At 45.1% G+C, this 26745-nt stretch overlaps 1 protein-coding gene across 1 annotated transcript in view; it reads left to right on the forward strand.

Moving 5' to 3' along the window:
• LOC126235256 (uncharacterized) overlaps window positions 1–26745 on the forward strand; it is a 74842-nt gene that overhangs the window by 37824 nt on the left and 10273 nt on the right. The window contains exons 2-3 of the mRNA XM_049943986.1: window positions 18841–19192; window positions 19304–19738. Of these exons, the coding sequence (XP_049799943.1) occupies window positions 18860–19192; window positions 19304–19738 (768 nt within the window). The 5' untranslated portion in view covers window positions 18841–18859. The remainder of the gene's footprint in view (window positions 1–18840; window positions 19193–19303; window positions 19739–26745) is intronic.

Below are 26745 nucleotides of genomic sequence, written 5' to 3' on the forward strand. Positions count from 1 at the left end.
TTTTCCCTAAAGTCAAGTCAGCTTTGAAAGGAACTATATTTGAGACTGTTGAAGCAGTAAAAGAAAAAGCGACGGAAGTAATGTATGGACTTACCGAAAATGATCTGCAGCATTGCTATGAACAGTGGAAAATTCGTATGGAGCGGTGTAGAGACCGAGGAGGAGAGTACATTGAAGGAGATAACATGAAATTGTAAATAATTGTAAATAAATGTTTTTTCCAGCATCAGTCCGGTTTTTTTCTAGCCGCACCTCGTATGTCAGAACGCAGCGCCGCTCAGCCCTAGTCTTTGATAGCCGAGTCTGATAACAGCAACATAATAATTAATATCGGGGCACCGAGTTAGTGTAATTAGTCAGAACTGTGTAGGAAAGTTAACAGTCAAATGCAGTTTGTTCTTTGACTGTCATTCGGTGCTGTTCAAACGTCACTGTGTTCAGTGATAATAGTGAATATACAGGGTGATATTACAGGTTCTTAGGGGTTGTAGATGAAGTTTTGATAAGGAACAGATATTCGGAAATGTACCGTTTGGATGTAGAATCAGTCTGAGGATCGGATCGCTTTCAAATCTCCCACTTCACTTAGTCACATAACTGACTCAGTGAGCTCTGACCCGTGTGCTGTAGGAGCACATTCCATGGGCAGTGTTTAGAGTACGTGCCCTCGGGTTCTCCTCTACATGACGAAAGACTTGCTGTTGAAAGTCGAGAGTGCAGCGCGTCCGTGGTGCAACACAGACAACCCTCCTACACTCATGCTCATAAATTAAGGATAATTGCAGAATGTGGTGCCATACACATGGCACTACACAGAATTGGCGCTAACAGCTTAGGCACATAGGGAACACACACGAGACAGATCTGTAAGTCCACGATATTGGTGAAAAGTTGAGAAAACCGTCCCGAAACACATGTACTACAAAACGCCACTGTTTCCTGCGCATGTACCCCGACATCAGTATGGGTTAAGATCACCATGCACAAGTACACAGGTCGCCCAACGGGTTGGCATACTCTGGATCAGGTGGTCGAGCAGCTGCTAGGGTATAGCCTCCCATTCTGGCACCAGTGCATCTCTGAGCTCCTGAAATGTCCTAGGGGTTTGAAGACGTGCAGCGATACGTCGACCGAGAGCATCCCAGACATGCTCGATGGCGTTTAGGTCTGCAGAACAGGCAACCCACTCTATTCATCTGATATCTTCTGTTTCAAGGTACTCCTCCACGATGGCAGCTCGGTGGGGCCGTGCGTTATCATCCATCAGGAGGAAAGTGGGACCCACTGCACCCTTGAAAAGGCGGACATACTGGTGCAAAATGACGTCCCGATACACCTGACCTGTTACAGTTCCTCTGTCAAAGACATGCAAGTGTGTACGTGCACCAATCATAATGCCACCCCACACCATTAAACCACAACCTCCATACAGGTCCCTTTCTAGGACATTAAGGGGTTGGTATCTGGTTCCTGGTTCACGCCAGATGAAAACCCGTCAAGAATCACTGTTCAGACTATACCTGGACTCGTCCGTGAACATAACCTGGGACCACTGTTTCAATGAGCATGTACTGTGTTCTTGACACCAAGCTTTACGGGCTCTCCTGTGACAAGGGGTCAGTGGAATGCACCTTACAGGTCTCCAGGCGAATAAACCATGCCTGTTCAGTCGTCTGTAGACTGTGTGTCTGGAGACAACTGTTCAAGTGGCTGCAGTAAGGTCCCGAGCAAGTCTACCTGCAGTACTCCATGGCCGTCTGCTGGCACTGATGGTGAGATATCGGTCTTCTTGTGGTGTTGTACACTGTGGACGCCCCGCACTGTAGCGCCTGGACACGTTTATTGTCTGCTGGGATCGTTGCCATAATCTTGAGATCACACTTTGTGGCACACGAAGGGCCCGTGCTACGACCTGCTGTGTTTGACCAGCCTCCAGTCGCCCTAGTATTCTACCATGTCATAACGTCACCCGATAACACCAGGTAATCAATCAAATCACACCAGACGTTCACTGACAACCTTATTTGGAATGTTGATTACTTGGTGTTATGTGGATTCTCCATCGCCCCTGTGTGAACAATGCTGGTGTTCATGATACCATTCCATATAAATTTAGCCTCATCTGGAAATAAAGCGTACTGCACGACGCCTCTGTGTACAGCCAACCGTTCACAAAATTGTTGTCTTCTTACAGTCACCTGCATGCAGATGTTTTATGGGCTGCACATTGAAGGGGTACAAGCCCTCGGAATGTAACGTACGTCACAGTCGCGTTTGTGGCATATCGAGCTGACGCTAATTCCCTGTGTGCCGGTGATGGGTCTCTGTTGTACCGCTGCAATAATGTCTTCTCTTTCCTCGGCTGAGCCGGCCGCGGTGGCCGTGCGGTTCTGGCGCTGCAGTCCGGAACCGCGGGGCTGCTACGGTCGCAGGTTCGAATCCTGCCTCGGGCATGGGTGTGTGTGATGTCCTTAGGTTAGTTAGGCTTAAGTAGTTCTAAGTTCTAGGGGACTTATGACCTAAGATGTTGAGTCCCATAGTGCTCAGAGCCATTTGAACAATTTTTGTTTTCCTCGGCTGACAGGTCGGCCTCACGTTCTGATATTGCGTGTGCACTGGGTAGTGTTGTGGATTGATATAATGCTGAAAAACTTGGGAAATACCCTGACACAGGGGGCTCATCGATCAGAGAAACGTCTGTGGTATTCTGTCACAGCTGCATGGGCACTGCGTTTGCAATATCCATACACAAACAACATGTCTGCGTTTTCTGTATGGGTGTATGTGTCATATTGGTATTTACGGATACAATGGACCTTCTCGGCGAAACAACACTCAAGTACTACACCCACACAACCTCACAACTCCTCAGTGATCCAAGCAGCGATTGCAGACTAGGTATGCTTGCAACTGTTAGCTCAGTATGACGTCACAGTGCTGTCATCTGTTGAGAACCCTGACGCTCCTTTTAGGATGGATCAGCCATCTGTCTGACCATTATTCCGTCCACCACATCGCCTACACAAAAGTATTGTTCACAATTATCTTCCTATCTATTCATGGATGGGTGTAGTCTTCAACGCCTTCCAGTTCTACAACGACCGAAAATCGAACACATGTTCATAGAACACTTTCCATTTACTTTCACATTTAGAATCACCTCACAAATCACCCCACAAATTATGTGACATTCCTCCTGAATCATCATGTACAAAAATGTCCATTGCACCCAGTTTTTTTTAGCACTTGCAACCTACGTCCTCAATTATTTGCTTGACGTATTCCAATCTCTGTTTTCCTCTACAGTTTTTGCCCTCTACAGCTCCCTCTAGTACCATGGAAGTCATTCCCTCATGTCTTAGCAGATGTCCTATCATCCTGTCCCTTCTCCTTATCAGTGTTTTCCACATATTCCTTTCCTCTCAGATTCTGAGTAGAACCTCCTCATTCCATACCTTATCAGTCCACCTAATTTTCAACATTCGTCTATAGCACCACATCTTAAATGCTTCGATTCTCTTCTGTTCCGGTTTTCCCACAGTCCATGTTTCACTACTATACAATGCTGTACTCCAGACGTACATACTCAGAAATGTCTTCCTCAAATTAAGCCCGGTATTTGATATTAGCAGACTTATCTTGGCCAGAAATGCCTTTTTTTGGCCTAGCGAGTCTGCTTTTGATGTCCTCCTTGCTCCGTCCGTCATTGGTTATTTTACTGCATGGGTAGCAGAATTCCTTAACTTCATTGACTTCGTGACCATCAATCCTGATGTTAAGTTTCTCGCTGTTCTCATTTCTACTACTTCTCATTACCTTCGTCTTTCTCCGATTTACTCTCAAACCATACTGTGTACTCATTAGACTGTTCATTCCGTTCAGCAGATCATTTAATTCTTCTTCACTTTCACTCAGGATAGCAATGTCATCAGCGAATCGTATCATTGATATCCTTTCACCTTGTATTTTAATTCCACTCCTGAACCTTTCTTTTATTTCCATCATTGCTTCCTCAATGTACAGATTGAAGCGTAGGGGCGAAAGGCTACAGCCTTGTCTTACACCCTTCTTAATACGAGCACTTCGTTCTTGATTGTCCACTCTTATTATTCCCTCTTGGTTGTTGTACATATTGTATATGACCCGTCTCTCCCTATAGCTTACCCCTACTTTTTTCAGAATCTCGAACAGCTTGCACCATTTTATATTGTCGAACGCTTTTTCCAGGTCGACAAATCCTATGAAAGTGTCTTGATTTTTTCTTTAGCCTTGCTTCCATTATTAGCCGTAACGTCAGAATTGCCTCTCTCGTCCCTTTACTTTTCCTAAAGCCAAACTGATCGTCACCTAGCGCATTCTCAATTTTCTTTTCCATTCTTCTGTATATTATTCTTGTAAGCAGCTTCGATGCATGAGCTGTTAAGCTGATTGTGCGATAATTCTCGCACTTGTCAGCTCTTGCCGTCTTCGAAATTGTGTGGATCATGCTTTTCCGAAAGTCAGATGGTATATCGCCAGACTCATATATTCTACACACCAACGTGAATAGTCGTTTTGTTGCCACTTCCCCCAATGATTTTAGAAATTCTGATGGAATGTTATCTATCCCTTCTGCCTTATCTGACCGTAAGTCCTCCAAAGCTCTTTTAAATTCCGATTCTAATACTGGATCCCCTATCTCTTCTAAATCGACTCCTGTTTCTTCTTCTATCACATCAGACAAATCTTCACCCTCATATAGGCTTTCAATGTATTCTTTCCACCTATCAGCTCTCTCCTCTGCATTTAACAGAGGAATTCCCATTGCACTCTTAATGTTACCACCGTTGCTTTTAATGTCACCAAAGGTTGTTTTGACTTTCCTGTATGCTGAGTCTGTCCTTCCGACAATCATATCTTTTTCGATGCCTTAACTTTTTCCTGCAGCCATTTCGTCTTAGCTTCCCTGCACTTCCTATTTATTTCATTCCTCAGCGACTTGTGTTTCTGTATTCCTGATTTTCCCGGAACATCAATCAACTGAAGTATTTCTTCTGTTACCCATGGTTTCTTCGCAGCTACCTTCTTTGTACCTATGTTTTCCTTCCCAACTTCTGTGATGGCCCTTTTTAGAGATGTCCATTCCTCTTCAACTGTATTGCCTACTGCGCTATTCCTTATTGCTGTATCTATAGCGCTAGAGAACTTCAAACGTATCTCGTCATTCCTTAGTACTTCCGTATCCCACTTCTCTGCGTATTGATTCTTCCTGGCTAATGTCTTGAACTTCAGACTACTCTTCATCACTACTATATTGTGATCTGAGTCTATATCTGCTCCTGGGTACGCCTTACAATCCTGTATCTGATTTCGGAATTTCTGTCTGACCATGATGTAATCTAATTGAAATCTTCCTGTATCTCCCGGCCTTTTCCAAGTATACCTACTCCTCTTGTGATTCTTGAACAGGGTATTCGCTATTACTAGCTGAAACTTGTTACAGAACTCAATTAGTCTTTCTCCTCTTTCATTCCTTGTCCCAAGCCCATATTCTCCTGTAACCTTTTCTTCTACTCCTTCCCCTACAACTGCATTCCAGTCGCCCATGACTATTAGATTTTCGTCCCCCTTTACATACTGCATTACCCTTTCAATATCCTCATACACTTTCTCTATCTGTTCATCTTCAGCTTGCGACGTCGGCATGTATACCTGAACTATCGTTGTCGGTGTTGGTCTGCTGTCGATTCTGATTAGAACAGTCCGGTCACTGAACTGTTCACAGTAACACACCCTCTGCCCTACCTTCCTATTCATAACGAATCCTACACCTCTTATACCATTTTCTGCTGCTGTTGATATTACCCGATACTCATCTGACCAGAAATCCTTGTCTTCCTTCCACTTCACTTCACTGACCCCTACTATATCTAGATTGAGCCTTTGCATTTCCCTTTTCAGATTTTCTAGTTTCCCTACCACGTTCAAGCTTCTGACATTCCACGTCCCGACTCGTAGAACGTTATCCTTTCGTTGATTATTCAATCTTTTTCTCATGGTAACCTCCCCTTTGGCAGTCCCCTCCCGGAGATCGGAATGGGGGACTATTCCGGAATCTTTTGCCAATGGAGAGATCATCATGACACTTCTTCAATTACAGGCCACATGTCCTGTGGATACACGTTACGTGTCTTTAATGCAGTCGTTTCCATTGCCTTCTGCATCCTCATGCCGTTGATCATTGCTGATTCTTCCGCCTTTAGGGGCAATTTCCCACCCCTAGGACAAGAGAGTGCCCTGAACCTCTATCCGCTCCTCCGCCCTCTTTGACAAGGCCGTTGGCAGAACGAGGCTGACTTGTTATGCCGGAAGTCATCGTCCGCCAATGCTGATTATTTATAAAAATTTAGGCAGTTGCGGGAATCGAACCCGGGACCGAAGACGTTTTGATTATGAATCAAAGACGCTACCCGTTTTTTTTTTTTTTTTTTTTTTTAATTCTCATTTTGTTCGTTTTCGTTCGTTGATCTGCTCGAGGCGGACGCCGTAAGACACCCGTTTAAGTTCTTTGTTGACTAGACCACGGGTACCACCCAGTTACCACAGCAATATTTGTTCAGAAACTCGTTGAGATGGATTTCTATTTTCTGCAGGGAGCAATTCCTTTCTGTTTTGAAATCGATTGTCATTTACTAGTTGTGTATGTTTGGCCTCTGGCAGACAGGACCACTGTTCTTAGGCCGTGCTACACGGCCGTGAGCGGTACACCACTCTTCGTAGACTCATTGGACTGACCGCACTGATATAGCACAAAACTGGAAAATCTCACTCGTAGTGTGGTCATGGGCGTGATAGCTCTTTCTACCATTCTGTCACGTCTCCATCTTTTACCATCTTACTGCACTGATTCCATGCAACCGACTGGCACATACACACCGCGCCATTATAATGATTTAAGTCAACACTTAGTAGCAGTTCTACTCTCACTACAATGTGTTTCAAAGGAAATAGTGTGCTCATTTAAGGGAAACGACCAATTTTTGCTCTTATAGGGTTAAAATTAAGCTCTACCTGGAAATTAAATCATGTATCTACAAAAAGTCACATAATGTCCTGTCTTTCAACTGTTTTAAATTTAAGAAAACAATTTTTCATTAGACCTAGAAATGGAAAACACCCTGATAGGAACCCTTCCAGGCATTTTACTGAATCATTCTGTAGCTGCACCACAGTTTAAGATAGGGAAGTTAGATTTGGTGCAGTATTTCAGAGCACACAAATTACAGCCAGGTGCGGGCTGGATTGCAAAGTTACGCTGACCAGCAGGCCACAGGAGCCATGGAACTGCTGAAAAGCGTAAACGCAGCGGTTCGCATGTCGCAAGCTATAGGAAGAAGGGGGCTCACTGACGCAACCGTGGTGTGGGGCGTACGTGACTTGGAGCGTTGCGTTAGCGAAACAGAGCTGCGAAGGTGTGGTTTTCTAACGAGATTCATTCAAGTGTGGCAGCTCTCCTGGACGGCGGGGCGTGTCACACTACCGGCGACACACGGCAACAGATGCGGCGACAGCGTCCCAGTCCACGGCGGGTCGTTGGTTTGACCCTCTTTGGCCGATGCGGGGCCCACAGCCAGCCAGGGCGGGCCACTCTTCGGGTCGCTACCACGGACAGTCGTCTCGGCTCCCGACACACGCCGGAGACTTAAAAGGCGAGGGCCACAGGTTTGGAAGCCGGAACGGGAGCGGACATTGCTGCCGCATGCCCAGCTACGCCAGCCGAGGAAGAATCAGCAGCGCGGCCGGCTACGGCTCCCGGAGGAGCAGTGCAGAGTCACTGGGGACGGTCGCCGCTGAGTCGCCTGCTAGCGCAGCCATCCTGACGTAATTGGAACTCTGCAGCTGGCATACAGGGCCGGCTCGACACAGTGCGTTGCACAGCCGCTGGGGTGCTACCTCAGCAAGGTAGGGCCTGTGAGGTGGACCGAGGTGAACGGAACTCTGTAGTGGAAAAAAATAAATCACTTGAAAAGCTCGGACGAGTTTTAATACGGCACCTCCCGGCACCCGACCACTACATTTGGTGTCAATACGTCGCATTTGGCGTCTGATACTACTACAATTCGAAAAGGAGTTCTTCGAATCAAACCTATAAATCCAGCAGAATGTCCTGTAGTATCGGAGGTATGACGGCGATACCATTCTCTTGCAGGGCAGCAGCGACAAAGATATACAATAAATCAGTGAAAAAATAAGAAAAATACACTCTAAAAAATTTCACCATGAAGTTTGAAGACATATGAGCATTAACTTTTTAGACCTATAACCAAGCGTATTGGCAGGCATAAATTCGGAACTTTTCAGAAGCCTACTATAACTGTTCCTACCATAATTGAATGCTCGCGCCATCCAAAGCGACACAAATGGGCATATTTTGAGGCTATGTTGAGTAATATGTTGAAATTGGCACTTGATGCTGAAGCAATCGAAAAAGAAAATACCACGAAACAAGTAGCAATAGCAAATGGTTATAAGGAAGAGTATGTCATAGATCGTATAATAATTCATAAACTGATCCTATCCTAAAAAGCAGGAATCATTATAAATACCTAAAGCAACCAGCGAAAATAAGACGTACGCCGCGACGGCCTACCTACAATGGGACACTTTCAGACGAAATTGCAAGGGTTTAAGGAATACCAGTTTCATGATAGGTTTTCAGACGAAAAACGAGATCAAATTTAAATGCTGAGATAACGTTAGTAAAAGAAAATTACATGGTTCGTGAGTATATAAAATACAGTGCCAAATTTACGACTCGTAATTTATTGGGCAAACTGCCAGAAATGTTGCAATATTGCAATCCGATGAAGAAAATTCATATGCAAATAACATAACTACTTTTACTACACATCTGTTAACTAAGATCCATGGATTCGGAAATATTCAAGAAAGTCTAAACGTGTTTCATAAATATACCAAGTGACATCTACTTAGCCTGTTGGGGAAGAATTAGAAATTTACCGTCATGGAAAAAGTGATCTTGGACCACCGCTCAAAAGCAGTGTGAATTATTACAACTCTTACTTCAATATTTTTCAAGACTCGCTCGTGCAAGGATCACGGGCAGAGAGTATGCAGGATACAGGTGTCACGCGGGCGCTGGTGGATGGCAACGCGTTTTGGGGCTGCAGTGTCGGCCGCAGACTTCACGGCAATGAAGAGGATGGCGTGGCCGACGTCTGGGGGAAAAAAGCTGCCGAAGTTACGCAAGACGGTGTTTACGTTACAGCACGAGCGATAAAAACAAAACTCATTTCTTAATAATAAGCACAGCACTCCGTCTTAAGGCCACAAGTGGCCCAGCGGGACCATCTGACCGCCGTGTCATCCTGAGGATGCGCATAGGAGGAGCGTGTGGTCAGCACACCGCTCTCCCAGTCGGTATGATGGTTTTCTTTGACCAGAGCCGCTACTATTCGGTCTAGTAGCCCCTCAATTGGCATCACGAGGCTGAGTGCACCCCGAAAAATGGCAACAGCACATGGCAGCTGGCTGGTCACCCATCGAAGTGCCGGCCACCCCCGACAGCGCTTAACTTCAGTGATCTCACGGGAACCGGTATATCCACTGCGGCAAGGCCGTTGCCTCTTAATAATAAATAAAACCGAAAATTCGTGCAATTGTCTATACCTAAACTAATTTTGGTCCATAGGGTTTGCTGCAGTTAGTATGTAGCTGCCGTCATCTATATGGAACCTGTAACGTTCATCTCCATCACTTTTACATTGTGACATGTAAATTCTGTACACAAAAACTTACTATGTGATCAGTTTTGTATTGAACAGTGCTGTACCTGTATCATACATAGAGGGTATACAAATGTGAACTGCTGCACATTATGTTTATTGTATCATAATTTTTACCTCTAGTTTTGTGTTACGAGATTTCGAACATTATGTTCGTTGTAACATAACTTTTACCTGTAATTTTTCCTTTATGCTTGCTGCAAAATATCAGAATATGGCTAAGGTTGAAACTGGTAATCATAATACAGTATACAGGGTGGTCCATTGATGGTGACCGGCCAAATATCTCACGAAATAAGCAACAAACGAAAGAACTTCAAAGAACGAAACTCGTCTAGCTTGAAGGGGGAAACCAATTTTAGACGAACAGTAGGTAACAGGTAGGTAATTTAAATTAAAATACAGAACGTAGGTACGTTTGAACATTGTATTTCAGTTGTTCCAATATGATACATGTACCTTTGTGAACCTATCATTTGTGAGAACGCATGCTGTTACAGCGCGATTACCTGTAAATACCACATTAATGCAATAAATGCTCAAAATTATGTCCGTCAACCTCAATGCATTTGGCAATACGTGTAACGACATTCCTCTCAACAACGAGTAGTTCTCCTTCCGTAATGTTCGCACATACATTGACTATGCGCTGACGCATGTTGTCAGGCGTTGTCGGTGGATCACGATGGCAAATATCCTTCAACTTTCCCCACAGAAAGATATCCGGAGACTTCAGATCCGGTGAAGATGCGGGCCATGGTATAGTGCTTCGACGACCAATCCACCTGTCATGAAATATGCTATTCAGTACCTCTTCAATCACACGCGAGCTATGTGCCGGACATCCATCATGTTGGAAGTACATCACCATTCTGTCATGCAGTGAAACATCCTGTAGTAACATAGGTGGAACATTACGTAGGAAACCAGCATACATTGCACCATTTAGATTGCCATCGATAAAATGGGGGCCAATTATCCTTCCTCCCATTGTGCCGCACCATACATTAACCCGCCAAGGTCGCTGATGTTCCACTTGTCGCAGCCATCGAGGATTATCCTTTGCCCAATAGTGCATATTATGCCGGTTTACGTTACCGCTGTTGGTGAATGACACTTCGTCGCCAAATAGAACGCGTGCAAAAAATCTGTCGTCGTTCCGTAATTTCTCTCGTGCCCAGTGGCTGAGCTGTACACGACGTTCAAAGTCGTCGCCACGCAATTCCTGGTGCATAGAAATATAGTACGGGTGCAATCGATATTGATGTAGCATTCTCAACACCGACGTTTTTGAGAATCCCGATTCTCGCTCAATTGGTCTGCTACTGATGTACGGATTAGCCGCGACAGCAGTTAAAACACCTACTTGGTTGAGTCCCATAGTGCTCAGAGCCATTTGAACCATTTGTTGCAGGTCGTGGTTGACGTTTCACATGTGGCTGAACACTTCCTGTTTCCTTAAAGAACGTAACTATCCGGCGAACGGTCCGGACACTTGGATGATGTCGTCCAGGATACCGAGCAGCATACATAGCACACGCCCGTTGGGCATTTTGATCACAACACCATACATCAACACGATATCGACCTTTTTCGCAATTGTTAAACGGTCCATTTTAACACGGGTAATGTATAACGAAGCAAAAACCGTCCGCACTGGCGGAATGTTACGTGATACCACGTACTTATACGTTTGTCCACCATCTATCACAAAGCGAAAAAAGTGGTCCAACTAAAACATTCATATTTCTTTACGTACTACACGAATATGTAGTAAAAAATGGCGGTACCTATTTTAAAAACCCAGTTCATGTCCGTTTGACCTATGGAAGCGCCATCTAGCGGGCCAAATATAGCGCCATCTGGTTTCCCTCTTCAAGATACACGAATTTCGTTCTTTGAAGTTTTTTCGTTTGATGATTATTTCGTGAGATATTTGGCCTGGTCACTATCCATGGAACACCCTGTATATGCGATTAACAACTAAAAATAATTTTAGTGAAATCATATATGCTTTAAATCTCGTTCTACAAGATAGCAGAACTACCGAATGTGTATGAATATTAGGAATATACTTGTGTGTGTGTGTTTTTGTGTGTGCGTGTGCGTGTGTGGTCCCTGATCTAGCACATGCAGTTTAACGTGGAATCAGAACCACATGTAATTGAGAGGTAAGGCTAGATTAAAAGAAGAGCGAAAATTTCCATTCCGTCACCTGTCGATTTTCACTCAACTCTTTGCCACTAACCTTACATATGTAAAAAAATTAAAGGAAATCGCATCCAGTGACACCTGTGGGCTGAGGATGACACGGAGGCCGGTCGGTACCGTTTTACCTTCCAAGGCCTGTTCGGACGAAGTTCTTCTTCTTCTTCTTCTTCTTGATTCTGCTTTGTATGATGCAAATGAGACTACACGGTCTATATAATCCACCAAACAAATATCCTCTGGCACTCTTTAAAATTCTGAGGTTCCGACTTAAAACATCGAACTTCAAATTCTCAATGGGCACCTCATTTTCTGTACAGGGTTTCGAGCATCCTTCAAAGACGCACCAAATGCTTCCCTGATTTGTTTTATTTGTTGTATTTATGCAAATGGTGTCATAGAATACTTGACCTTTTTCTTCAAAGCTTGTAGTTCCAAATTTTGTTGTTGACAGTATTACACCAGTGAAATGTTTGATTCGAAAATAGCTTCCCTTTCAAGAAATGAACTTTTTGATACTTCATTTAGATTTTTAGCAGCTGATGTTTGTGAAATATTTATATTTTTACTCAAGTCACTCATTAAGTTATTCTGAATTACCCTAATTACTTCCAAGCAGTTTTGCAAAACTATGTCTCATGCTGGATAGTTTGATACCCCATCTGCCCACTTCTAACTCTTGTCTGGCTAGGAAAATTGGGACAAAAATTCATTGTGTAATATCTAGCAAGTCTTGTTTGAGCGAAGCGAAAACATTTGAAATAAAACTTAAGGTAATCAAAAAAATGGTTCAAATGGCTCTGAGCACTATGGGACTCAACTGCTGAGGTCATTAGTCCCCTAGAACTTAGAACTAGTTAAACCTAACTAACGTAAGGACATCACAAACATCCATGCCCGAGGCAGGATTCGAACCTGCGACCGTAGCGGTCTTGCGGTTCCAGACTGAAGCGCCTTTAACCGCACGGCCACTTCGGCCGGCTAAGGTAATCATATAATATGTAATAATCAATCCTGATTGTCATTTTTTCAAATTAAAATCACGTGCCAATGGTAAACGGTTTCGATCACATCTGGATCATCGTCAGATCATGTCTCTGTGTTGTCTACATAGTTCCGCATAGTCAGCGCGTACACAACTTTCCCCCTAGAGCGCGCCACGCTAAGCACAACAGCGTGGGCGGAGCCCTCGTCCGTCTCCGCACTATGAGATGGCGCTGCCTGAGAGACGGACCAAATTCTGCTTCCGCCGATCTGCGTATTAATATGTAACGCAGTCAATGAGATTGCTGCTAACGTAGAACCTTTTCTCCTCGCGGATCACACTCGCGTAGTGATACATGAATGCACGAGGTATTTAACGAGGGTACGGACCTCCGATTAGCCAGTCTGCATTTATCTGCACCTGTCCGTACCAGTCTGCATTTGTCTGTACGAGTCTATAGTCAAGTTTCAGTCTGCGCCTAACAAGATTACCATATTCCTGTACATAGCCAGTAAGATAAATGAACAGAGACTTTGTCAAGTATCAGAGATATGTGAGAATAAGATTAATGTACCAAGACCAAAGGAACTTCAGATTGTCAATTGTAAACAGCATCCAGAATCAAGTTACGTAATGTCTATGCTTTTTATTATTTTAATAAATGTGTGTGAAAATTAATCAAGTTCAGTTTAAAGTTGGTCACCATCAATCTGCTACTCTAAGCGTGCAAGTGGCATTTCTATTGTCTGACCTAATGGCAGAAGATAAACACGCCACGATAAGACCACGAGACATATTGTTGACACTCGCCTACTCCGTTAGAGCGACAAGTCAAATAATCTGATGGTGTGTGTACCAAAGGTCTTACAGTACGCACACCACACTCTGCAATGGAAAAAAGTGATTCTCCTTAGAGGTTAACAGAAGCCAAAATTATGCAGTCAATGTACAGAATAAATTATGGATGCGCGATCATAATAAAAGAGAAGGAGCTATGTGCCATTATGTGGTGAGCATGGTGAGCAGAGATGACAAGTGGTGCGCTGACAAATGTCGCAAGATACCTCCGACTAGGGCTGTGCAAACGATATCGCGTTCGAATAGGCTCGAGATTTCGTGATACGCCGCTACATTCGATACAGTATCGAGCTTGTTCGAACAATCATGTGACTTTTGACTCGCTCGGCGGGTGTGCAAGGAATACTGCGAACTAGCCACAACAGTAACTATGGATCTTCATAACTGAAGACTGGGTGAAACAGTGGAGAAAATAGCATTGAATCCTACCAATGCATAAACTCCTATTGTTTTTGATCAAATTTACGAGTTCCCATACAGTAATGGTACGTATGGATGTATAAACACATATGCTGCATTTTAAGGAAAGGTAACATACAAAGACGAAAATGTCGGCCAAAAAAAAAAAAAATAAAATAAAATAAAATAAATCTTGACTGAACCCAGTATAATATTTCAGTCGTTTATGAGAGGCGTTAATGATTTACCAAGTAGGTTGTAAAAGAACAGTTCATTATAGTAACAGATAAAAACTTTACCAGAGTTTAATGAGTTTGGAAACAAGACGGTAACATTGAGGTGAAGCATTGAAGATAATTAAGAACTAATTGCCCACCAAACGAAATGTATGGTAATAAGGTGATTAATTATTATCGCGAGAATAAATTAAAGCGGAATGATCAGTCTTGGAGATAGCACCATTAGACCTCACTAGATCGCAGAACGATAGAAAGCTCCAGAATTGTACAGAATCATGATACATACTTATGGATGTAAAAAATTTGTGCTTCATTTTAAGGAAAGGTATTATTTATTTGCTTCGATTGTTACGCATAGCCTGCACCCTAGAAGATATTTCAATCAGTGTTCCAGTTATTTTTCGGTTTTAAAATGCGTAGTAGATTAAAAACGCCAAGACAGTTCGTTGTGATTATACCAACAAAACCCACTAGATGGCAGGCCAGTCAAAAGATGGAACAGAACCCGAAATTTCTCGAAGTGTGACTTAAACTGTTCGAACAGCGGGAGTCGTGCTTAAATAGAGCCCTTCCTCCGGCAACTGCTGAATAGCGTCAAAAAAGGAGAGAAAAGGAAAAAAAAGAGCTACGCGTTATGAAGGGGAAACTCCGCCCCTCGCCTGTTGAATGATCTCATCGGGAGCCAATAGCGCTTAACATACAATGGCAACATACGTCAAAACTTAAATATCAATCTAGACAGAAAAGAAGCACGATATGAAAGATTACGGAAACGTAAGTTTGCCGTAAGAGTAATTACTGTTCTATCTGTAACTCGATTGATGTTTTAAGTTTTCACATACATTACGATCTTATGTTAAGCGCTATTGGTTACCGATGACATTATGCAGAAGGCGAGGGGCGGAGCTTCCGCTTTATAACGCGTAGCGTATAGGCGCTACTTGGCGGTTGCCGGAAGTGTCCCTGCGACACACGTCAGCGTTCCGCTTATCGTCTCTGGTCAACAACTAAAGGTGAGAAAGCTCTGTATATCCTACTGTATTCTCGTCTCCATGTTTTGTTGACATGGGGAGGCCACGACAGATTTACTTCAAACTTTGTACACCTTTAGTAGGCCATTAAAACAGGATAATGTTCAAGTGATAAGGTGAACTACTTTGACAATTCCGAGAAAATCGCAAGAGAAGTTTTATACGTCATTTTATGTAATTGATGTATCTGTGCGTACGTGCTGCACGTTAGAGTTCACGGTGGTCGAGTGGTTAGCTTTCGAGGTATGTCAGACAAACGTGTAAGAGGTGATAGTTCATCTCCCGCATACTCTCAATTTTTAATCTATATTTTTTTTCATCATTGGTCATATTTTTTAATTTATGACTTTTGAGATGCAGTATAATTAAAAAAAACACATGTATTTGCGTGAAGTCAATTTCATGTTTCTGACTACTTGCTATTTTTAATTAAATTTAAGTATTAGAACAAAGATATTTGTAACTATCGACAAATAAATGAAGACATACTTAGTTTTCCTGAAAACGTATACCTGTCGTGATATGTGAAATCTATTATATATTCAATCTGGGAAGGTACGCGGAGCCGGCCGCGGTGGTCTCGCGGTTCTAGGCGCGCAGTCCGGAACCGTGCGACTGCTACGGTCGCAGGTTCGAATCCTGCCTCGGGCATGGATGTTTGTGATGTCCTTAGGTTAGTTAGGTTTAAGTAGTTCTAAGTTCTAGGGGACTAATGACCACAGCAGTTGAGTCCCATAGTGCTCAGAGCCATTTGAACCATTTGAACCGAGGTACGCGGAACTAGTCTGCGCATCGACGCTTAAAGCTGCAGACACAGAGGCAGGCCCCATTTGACCGTTAACCTGCGTGGCGGTGAGACGTTGCTAAAGTAGCAAGAACTATTAGTGTAGGTGCAATCACAGAACTTACACTTATACTATAAAAATGAAGTTTCTAGATGGAGTCGACCCATCGCCTTATGTATCTTTGGAAGCTCGAACGCTAACCACTTTGTTTTATTTTGTTTGATCTTAATTTCCTCGTGAAGGCTCGTTTTATGTGTTCGGGGTGGACATCCCATGACGCTTGTTCAAGTCAATCGTCATTCCATTGACTCAGTTTTTTTTATTACAGAGGGCTGCTAGCCCTCTGATCGAACACTCTGAGTTTAAAAAAATGGTTCGAATGGCTCTGAGCACTATGGGACTTAACATCTATGGTCATCAGTCCCCTAGAACTTAGAACTACTTAAACCTAACTAACCTAAGGACAGCACACAACATCCAGTCATCACGAGGCAGAGAAAATCCCTGACCCCGCCGGGAATCGAACCGGGAAACCCGGGCGCGGGAAGCGAGAACGCTACCGCACGACCACGAGCTGCGAACACACTCTGAGTAACCGTGCCGGCAACATTAGAGCACCATTACGTCCAATGTCTATAACCTACGCGTAGATACACTACGCACATCATAGAAATATGAAACTTCACTTGCGATTTTCTCGGAATTGCCGGAGTAGTGCACTTTACTACTAAGCACATTCTGTTGTTTTCATGGCCAACTAAAGGTGAACAAAGTTTGAAGTATATCCGTCATGGCCTCCCCTGGTGAGTAGATGCACTGTATAATTTTGATAACTGTTACCCTGTAAGGAGAATTTTTATTTTGCATTCCAGAGACATGATCTGAAGATGATCTACATATGATCGAAATGGGTTACCACTGACACGTTATTTTAACTTTTAAGAAAAAGAATTGCACTCAAGAATGATTGTTATTTAAAGTTATGTAACCAGAGCACTGTTTCATACCGTTTACGTTTCCAAAAATTACTAAATCAAGCAAACGGTGAAACTGTTACCATACTGAAGAAGTACACTACTGGCCATTAAAATTGCTACACCAAGACGAAATGCAGATGATAAACGGGTATTCATTGGACAAAAATATTATATTAAAACTGATATGTGATTACGTTTTCACGCAATTTGGGTGCATAGATCCTGAGAAATCAGTACCCAGAACAACCACCTCTGGCCGTAATAACGGCCTGGGCAGTGAGTCAAACAGAGCTTGGATGGCGTGTACAGGTACAGCTGCCCATGCAGTTTCAACACGATATCACAGTTCATCAAGAGTAGTGACTGGCGTATTGTGACGAGCCAATTGCTCGGCCTTCATTGACCTGACGTTTTCAATTGGTGGGAGATCTGGAGAATGTGCTGGCCAGCACAGCAGTCGAACATTTTCTGTATCCAGAAAGGCCCATACAGGACCTGCAACAAGCGGTCGTGCACTATCCTGCTGAAATGTAGGGTTTCGCAAGGATCGAATGAAGGGCAGAGCCACGGGTCGTAACACATCTGGAATGTAACGTTCACTGTTCAAAGTGCCATCAATGCGATCACGAGGTGACCGAGACGTGTAACCAATGGCTCCCCATACGATCACGCCGGGTGATACGCCAGCATGGCGAAGACGAATACACGCTTCCACTGTGCGTTCACCGCGATGTCGCCAAACACGGATGCGACCATCATGATGCTGTAAACAGAACCTGGATTCATCCGAAAAAATGACGTTTTGCCATTCGTGCACCCAGGTTCGTCGCTGAGTACACCACCGCAGGCGCTCCTGTCTGTGATGCAACGTCAAGGGTAACCGTAGTCATGGTCTCCGAGCTGATAGTCTATCCTGCTGCAAACGTTGTTGAACTGTTCGTGCAGATGGTTGTTGTCTTGTACACGTCCCCATCTGTTGACTCAAGCATCGAGACGTGGCTGCACGATCCGTTACAGCCATGCGGATAAGATGCCTGTCATCTCGACTGCTAGTGATACGAGGCCGTATTACCCTCCTGAACGCACCGATTCCATATTCTGCTTCATTTCATCTCGACCAACGTGAGCGGCAATGTCGCGATACGATAAACCGCAATCGCGATAGGCTACAATCCGACCTTTATCAAAGTCGGAAACATGATGGGAGGCATTTCTCCTCCTTACATGAGGCATCACAACTACGTTTCACCAGGCAACGCCGGTCAACTGCTGTTCGTGTATGAGAAATCGGTTGGAAACTTTCCTCATGTCACCACGTTGTAGGTGTCGCCACCGGCGCCAACCTTCTGTGAATGCTCTGAAAAGCTAATCATTTGCATATCACAGCATCTTCTTCCTGTCGGTTAAATTTCCCGTCTGTGGCACGTCATCTTCGTGGTGTAGGAATTTTAATGGCCAGTAGTGTACATTATAACTGCGAAACGTTGTCGTTCCACATCCCACTGAGGGATCGTAGTTACGATGCACGGAACACGGGAAATACCTAGCCAACCATCTCCCTCTTGCGTTTTAGGTATTCGTGACGAATCATCATGTCTTCATCAGAAGAGAACGCTGTGGTCACGCCGGCCTGGGTGGACGAGAAATTCGTAAAGGAAGCGCTCAGTGAAGCGGAGGGCAAGCAAGTAGCAGAGGTGTCGAGTTTGAGGGTGGAGCCGGCGGTGAAGGCGGGGGCCAACTTCATGAGCTCGCTGCTGCGGCTGTCGTGCGAGGTGCGGTTGGCCAGCGGCGGCGCGGCGGAGGCGCGCAGTCTGGTGCTCAAGGTGGGGCTGCGTGCGGGGCCCATGGCCGACCTGGCCGAGGAGGGCCAGGTGTTCGAGCGCGAGGCGCGCGTCTACCGGGAGCTGCTGCCGCGGGCCGAGGAGGCGCTGCGGGCGGCGGAGGGGGGCGGCGGCGGCGAGTGGCGGCCGCTGGCGCCGCGCACCCTGGGGGCGGCGACCGGGGGCGACGGCAGGCCCGCCTGGCTGCTGCTGGAGGACTTGCGCGCCAGCGGCTTCCGCACGCCGCCACCCGGCGCGGGGCTGGACCGCGCGCACTGCTCGCTGGGCCTGCGCGCTCTGGCGCGCCTCCACGCCGCCTCCGCGCGCCTGCTGGAGGACTCGCCCCCGCTGCGGACGGACCCGCTGTTCTCGCGGTCGCCGCTGACGAGCCGCGACGCGTGCGACCAGTTGGCCAGCATTGTGCCGCGTCACGCGCTCGCCCTCTCCGCCGCCCTGGCAGCCAGCGGACGGGGCGCTCTGGCCGACAGGTACGAGGCGGCGGCAGAGCGCATCGTGGGCCGCCTCAGGCAGCTGGATGGCGGCAGCCCGCCGGCGCTGCAGGTGTTGCTGCACGGCGACGTCTGGAAGAACAACTTCCTCTTCCGCTACTCGGGCCAGCAGCCCACCGACGTCCGGCTACTCGACTTCCAGGCAAGTGGTACCGCACTGCCTACTCTTCTAGCTTAGCGGGACGGTAACACGATGACTAACCGTCAACAGGACGGTATGCAACCTCACCATGTAGTGGAGCCGTGTTCACACGAGCGAAAACAACAACAGGACGTCAGTTTTCTTAGACCAGTAGCGAACAACAAAAGTGAGGTTATGAGATATCGCCCACATTACAGAAAGTCAGACATACACTGAAACTTCCTGGCAGATTAAAGCTGTGTGCCGGACCGAGACTCGAACTCGGGACCTTTGCCTGTGAGGACGGGGCGCGAGTCGTGCTTGGGTAGCTCAGTTGGTAGAGCACTTTCCCGCGAAAGGCAAAGGTCTCGAGTTCGAGTCAAGGTCCGGCACACAGTTTTAATCTGCCAGGAAGTTTCATATCAGCGCACACTCCGCTGCAGAGTGAAAATTTCATTCTGGAAACATCCCCCAGGCTGTGGCTAAGCCATGTCTCCGCAGTATCCTTTCTTTCAGGAGTGCTAGTTCTGCAAGTTTCGCAGTAAAGTTTGGAAGGTAGGAGACTAGGTACTGGCAGAAGTAAAGCTGTGAGGACGGGGCGCGAGTCGTGCTTGGGTAGTTCAGTTGGCAGAGCACACAGTTTTAATCTTCCAGGGAGTTTCATATCAGCGCACACTCCGGTGTACAGTGAAAAATCTCACTCTGCAAATATACACTGTCCATCAAAATTACAAGATCACTTTTCGAAACCCCGTAAATGTCTCCCATTCCAACGCTTAAGCATATAATTTGACTCAAAGGTACCCGTTTATAACATTCCTCTGTACTGGTGCAAAAAATGGTTCAAATGGCTCTGAGCACTATGGGACTTAACATCCGAGGTCATCAGCCCCCTTGAATTAGAACTACTTAAACCTAACTGACCTAAGGACATCACACACAGCCATGCCCGACGCAGGATTCCAACCTGCGACCTTAGCGGTCACGCGATTCCAGACCGAAGGTCCTAGAACCGCTCGGCCACAACGGCCGGCTAGTGGCGCAAAAGCGTGGCGCGCTGCAGCGTCACCGTCCGGATCGGTGATACTTCAAACGCCAAGGTCTCGACATTTACGGAAAAAAGGCTAGAGTTCATAAGTTCATTTGAGGTATAAGTTGATTTAATGATGTGATTTTGGCACCAAATTTCGCCAGAATACTGCCAAGTGCTACCGTGGACGTGTTACCAGATGGGAAGTTCGTCACAGCTTCTCTTACCAACATTTCAACCCTTATTTTTGCGCCCCTGTGGTGGATCGCGATGTCCAGAGTTGAAATCATGCAGTTTCCTTATGAGTGGCTGAGACATACCGCCGCTCAGACTCGACACGAAAGGGCCTCTAGGGGGTGGCATGGCATAAGGGGCGTCACTGAAACTACGCCTTTCCTTGGGGTGTTGACCCTCATACATTTCAGGGTAGAAAATGACAGTTTGCAGCGCAGTAAACAAAAGGACGACGTTGTAGACAGCCTTTGGCACTCTTGACGTCTCCTGTGCGATTCATCTGACTTGATAGACATCTCGGAACAGCAGTCTGAAACGTCTCCATGGAGTCGTTTCATAAGACGCTTGTCGAATTCGCTACAACTTACTCACTTCACTACCTGATTTTAGCTCAATTCATGAACTCTTCCAGAAAGACTGAGCACTCAAATAAGGCCTATTGAATATTATATGTGTGTTTTAATGTGGGGTTTCGGTTTTGTTTTGTGGGAAACGCTGAGTTTGTCATCGTCTGCTGGGAACAGACAATGTTGCTGCTAGTTCGAAGGAGAGCACAGGATGGCTAACATAGGTTTCCAATACCTGAACAGAGAGGTTTACCCATCTTAGTCGAAGGCTGCGTCGAAGGCTGTTTTTTGTGTGTGAGGTTGGTGACGGAGGGCTACCCCTCTGGTAGCTTCCGCTGCACGGGGAGCTAGGTAATCTCGAAAGAGAAAGCGGCACTCTTCGGTGAACGCTTGGTGAGTGCGGATCGTAGTTCTTAAGGGGGGTTTCAGGTGATGGGAAGCAGGTTGAATTAGGACTTCGTTATGTTTAACTGTTGAAATACTTCAGCTTAACTGAAGCGTGTAAAGTTATATTTCCGAATGTGCCATGATTATATTGCTTTAAATAGGCGATTTTTGGGTGTTTGAGTTAAAAGTGCAGAAGTTACTTTGTTCATTTTGAACAACGATGAAGTAGAATTTCAAACGGTAAATCTGATTAGGGAAAAGCTGGTTAGGATCATTTCAACCGTACGTGAGTGTAATACTGTGTCGAAGCGAGTACGATTCTTAATCTTATTTTTTGTAGAAGTTGCTTTTGTCTTTGTGTATCGATTTTGTGCCACGTGTTTGCTAATCAATGCCCCTTCTGGCCCACCACGGCAGCGCAATACGCTTTATTTTAACTGCTTGTTTAATGAGCTATAATTTCTGCAAGAATATCTGTTCTTTCGTGCGTTTTCTACAAAGCAGCGCAACAGTTTGATTCGGAATGCACCACGTGCTCTAGTTCGGCCGTTTGCAAGCAGCAGACGCAGTTAGTATGATGAATAATTATCGCACAACCTCGTGCATTGGTTAAACCTCTGTCCAGAATACTGCATGCATAGAATCGTAATGCGAATCTCACTGAGATATTTTTATGGTATGAATGAAAAGGAGATGATAGTATCATTGTTTCCCTACCCCGTTTTCTGTATTTCTTCTTGCTGTAATTAAATTGTGCTCTGTTACTTTCTCACGCAATTCTTACTTAAATATTTCTAGTCAGGCACCAGTTATGTGTAGTTAGGATGTGCAACCAAATACTTAGATATAATTAATAATCTACGTGAAAGATAAATTCTGTATTGTTGTTCTTACCCACTTACTCCGATTTCCAATCCTGAATTAATCAAATTGCTTCATGCACGACATGGAGTGCTAGTTCTCTGGCTACTTAAATAAATTTACATACTTGTAATTAAGTTATTAAGGTAATTAAACTGATAATTTTCCAGCTCCGTTTTTTTAATGGTTAGGAAGGGCTTGGGCTGGTGGCGACCCTGAATTTCTGAATTTTTATCATTATTTGTGTGAGAGAAGTAGCTACAAAGGCTCGGTGAGAAAAGTCGTAAAGATAGTAATACGTTACAAGTCTCATGAAACATATCACCCCTTGGAGGTGCAGTGTGATCGCAGTTTTTTCTCTGGTGCAGAGCGTGGAACCACTAGGGATCGTTCAAAACCATTCGACGAAATCTGAATATGATCCGATGCAGCGAAGTTTCCCTCTGCTCTATGCTTTTTCAGTGCTTCTGTTACATACCCTCCTGTGACGTGATCACATGCATGCATAAAACAGAAAAATACCCCTCTAAGACCTCCCTCCCCTCCAGTTCAGCAAAACGCTCGGTGGTATCTGACCACATTTATTGTTTTGAAAATGTGCCTGTTCAGAGAAAACCTGCAAAATACTCCTAGGCGCCTGCAGGCACACAACAGGCCTCGTAGAAGTGTCAAGTGGTTGCCTCCCTCCAGGCATCTCGAGCTACATCACATTTTCTCCACAAAGACACATATGTTTTTAAAATTCTCAGTAAATGTGGGTGGTTTGCTACAGATAGTTTTGCCAAACTGGGAGGTTTTTGAGGAACCCTTCGCCGTTTTATTCATGCATGTGTCGACGTCACACCTCCCCCTGATCACGCCACAGGAGCGCGCGAAACAGGAGCACTGAAAAAGCGTGATGAAACTTCGCTGCTTCAGATCACGTTCACATTTCGTCGAATTATTTTGAACGGTCCCTAGGGATTCCATCCGGTACACAAGAGCAAAAATCGGGATCACACTGGACTCCAAAGTTTTGAGACCAAATTCAATGAGACTGCAGCCTCGAAATGTTCTCTGAGAACGGTAGAACCGGGCAGAATGTGTCGGGAGTGCCACAGGTTGTCCTTCTGCTCGTCGAACCACGTGGTTTCATTGGCTTCCATTATACCGGGTGATCAAAAAGTCAGTATAAATTTGAAAACTGAATAAATAACGGAATAATGTAGATAGAGAGGTACAAATTGACACACATGCTTGGAATGACACGGGGTTTTATTAGAACCAAAAATATACAAAAGTTCAAAAAATGTCCGACAGATGGCGCTTCATCTGATCAGAATAGCAATAATTAGCATAACAAAGTAAGATAAAGCAAAGATGACGATCTCTACAGGAAGTGATCAATATGTCCACCATCAGTCCTCAACAATATCTGTAGTCGAGGAATAATGTTGTGAACAGCACTGTAAAGCATGCCCGGAGTTATGGTGAGGCATTGGCGTCGGATGTCGTCTTTCAGCATCCCCAGAGATGTCGGTCAATCACGATACACTTGCGACTTCAGGTAACCCCAAAGCCAATAATCACACGGACTAAGGTCTGGGGACCTGGGAGGCCAAGCATGAAAGTGGCGACTGAGCACACGATCATCACCAAACGACGCGCGCAAGATATCTTCCATGCGTCTAGCAATATTGGGTGGAGCGCCAGCCTGCATAAACATCGTACGTTCCAGCAGGTGTTTATCAGCCAGGCTGGTGATGATGCGATTCTGTAACATATCGGTGTACCTCTCACCCGTCACGGTAGCAGTTACAAAACCAGAATCACGCATTTCCTCGAAGAAAACAGGCCCGATAACAGTTGATGTGGTAAATCCAACCCATACCGTGATTTTCTCGTCGTGCAATGGAGTTTCCACGACAGTTCTAGGATTTTCGGTAGCCCAAATTCTGCAGTTGTGGTCGTTGACAGACCCTCGGAGCGTGAAATGAGCTTCGTCGCTCCACAACGCGGTACTCAGCCAATTGTCATCTTTCGCCATCTTTTGAAACGCCCACACCGCAAATTCCCTCCGCTTCACTAAATCGCCAGGTAACAGTTCATGAAGCCGATTGATTTTGTACGGATAGCATCGGAGGGTACGCCTAAGTGCCAACCAAACAGTAGTGTATGGAATGCTGATGCAACGTGCGACTACACGAGCGCTGACTTCCCCGTGCATAGACGAACCAGCCACAATCTCCATTTCTTCCTGAACTGTCTCAGCAGCATTACGCCTTGTGCTCGGTCGGCCACTACGGGGTCTATCGTCTAAACAACCCGTGGCTTCGAAATTCGAAATCATTCTCGCCACAGCTGCATTTGTCAACGGACCTTTACCCGTTCGAATTCCCTTCCTTTGGCGATAGGATCGTAACGCTGAACTAGCACATTCCCCATTCTGATAATACAGCTTCACTAAAAGTGCCTTTTCAGGTAACGCCAACATGCTGCGACTGCTGGCGCATCTGATTCTCTCTCTCGTTACAGCTCCTTTTATACACGATTGTCATGAGCAGTCACTGACGTTTTGCTGTCCAGCGCCATCTGTCGGAAATTTTGTGAACTTTGTTTTTTTTTTGTTATAATAAAACCCCATGTCATTCCAAGTATGTTTGTCAAGTTTTACCTCTCTTTCTACATCATTCCGTGGTTTATTAAGTTTTCAAATTTATATTGACTTTTTGATCACCCGTTACTTTCCCTTGAGGGCTTTGCGTTTCGATTCTGAGCAGCTGAGTATCTGAAATGTTTTCATCGGCCACTCCTAAGAAAACTACGTAATTTAAACGCTGGGCATCGCGGTTATGCCCTGCACCGCAGAGGTCTCAAAAGGAGGGGTGAAATGTTGGTAAGGGGGGACTGTGACGACCTTCACATAGTGTGACACGTCCACAGCGGCGTTGGGCAGAGATGTGAAATTTGGTGACAATGTCACATCGTCAAGCAACTTTACACTTCTGAGCTCTGCCTTCTTTTCGCGTGTGTCGACTCCTGGCTGTTTGAAGCGTTGTCGAGTCCGTGGGTGGCGTCTCAGAGCGCCACGCTTTTGCACCATTACAGAAGAAGGTCGTAGACATCTTTGAGTCAGATCTAAAACTTATGCGTCGGAACGGGAGACAATTACGACGTTTCGAAAAAGTGATCCTTTAATTCTGTTGCTCAGTGTAGTATCAGATATAAGGAAGTAGCAATGGTAGAGCCTATTAATACCCGAAGCAAAGTTCATAATCTACGTTCTTGACGAAGGTCGAATAATAAATCTCCCACAGTGCTGAGGAATGAAAGTGTATCGAGGTGTTATCCACACAGTTCAAGACACCGACAAGTATCCGTCCAACAAAATGTACGCTTACGAGCCGGCCGGGGTGGCCGAGCGGTTCTAGGCGCTTCAGTCTGGAATCGCGCGACCGCTACGGTCGCAGGTTCGAATTCTGCCTCGGACATGGATGTGTGTGATGTCCTTAGGTTAGTTAGGTTTAAGTAGTTCTAAGATCTAGGGGACTGATGACCTCAGCTGTTAAGTTCCCTAGTGCTCAGAGCCATTTGAACCATTTTTTTACGCTTACATACGCGTCAAACGGAATTTAAAAGACCGTATGTAGAGTCTCTTTACCTCATCCATTATGTTTCGTTTTCGTTTCAAGTACCAAACAACGTTGAAAACCACTGTATTTTTATCCCTAGCTCTAACTTTTTCACAGTTGAAAAACGTTTTTCAATTAAAGTTGTTTTAACTATTTTTGTTATTGTGTATGTGCAGTGCAGGCATTTTCTTTGTCCGGCTATTGTAAAACGTAAATCACTTTTCGCTTACGGGTATTTGACCTCTTTTGTCGAAGAACAGTCACAGAAAATATTTGTAAGTCCTCATGGAACGTAACCAATCTTTCACGAAAATAAACATAAAATAAATACTAAGGAAATAGAAAAACTTAAGAGACTGCTGGTACCTATGTGATTTGAGTGAGAACAGATTAACTTCCAACGTTAGCACACGTCGTCATTGTCCCCCAGAAAAGACCCTTTCCGTTCCGACCAGTCCCGTTGACGTACTGTGCGCATGCCGCCGATTGAAACACGCTGTAGGAGGTTTTGACGTTCCGTTCCACGATGTCCAAAGCGAATCGACCTTAAGACACTGG

This window comes from Schistocerca nitens, chromosome 2, assembly GCF_023898315.1.
Source record: "Schistocerca nitens isolate TAMUIC-IGC-003100 chromosome 2, iqSchNite1.1, whole genome shotgun sequence".
Lineage (NCBI taxonomy): Eukaryota > Metazoa > Arthropoda > Insecta > Orthoptera > Acrididae > Schistocerca > Schistocerca nitens.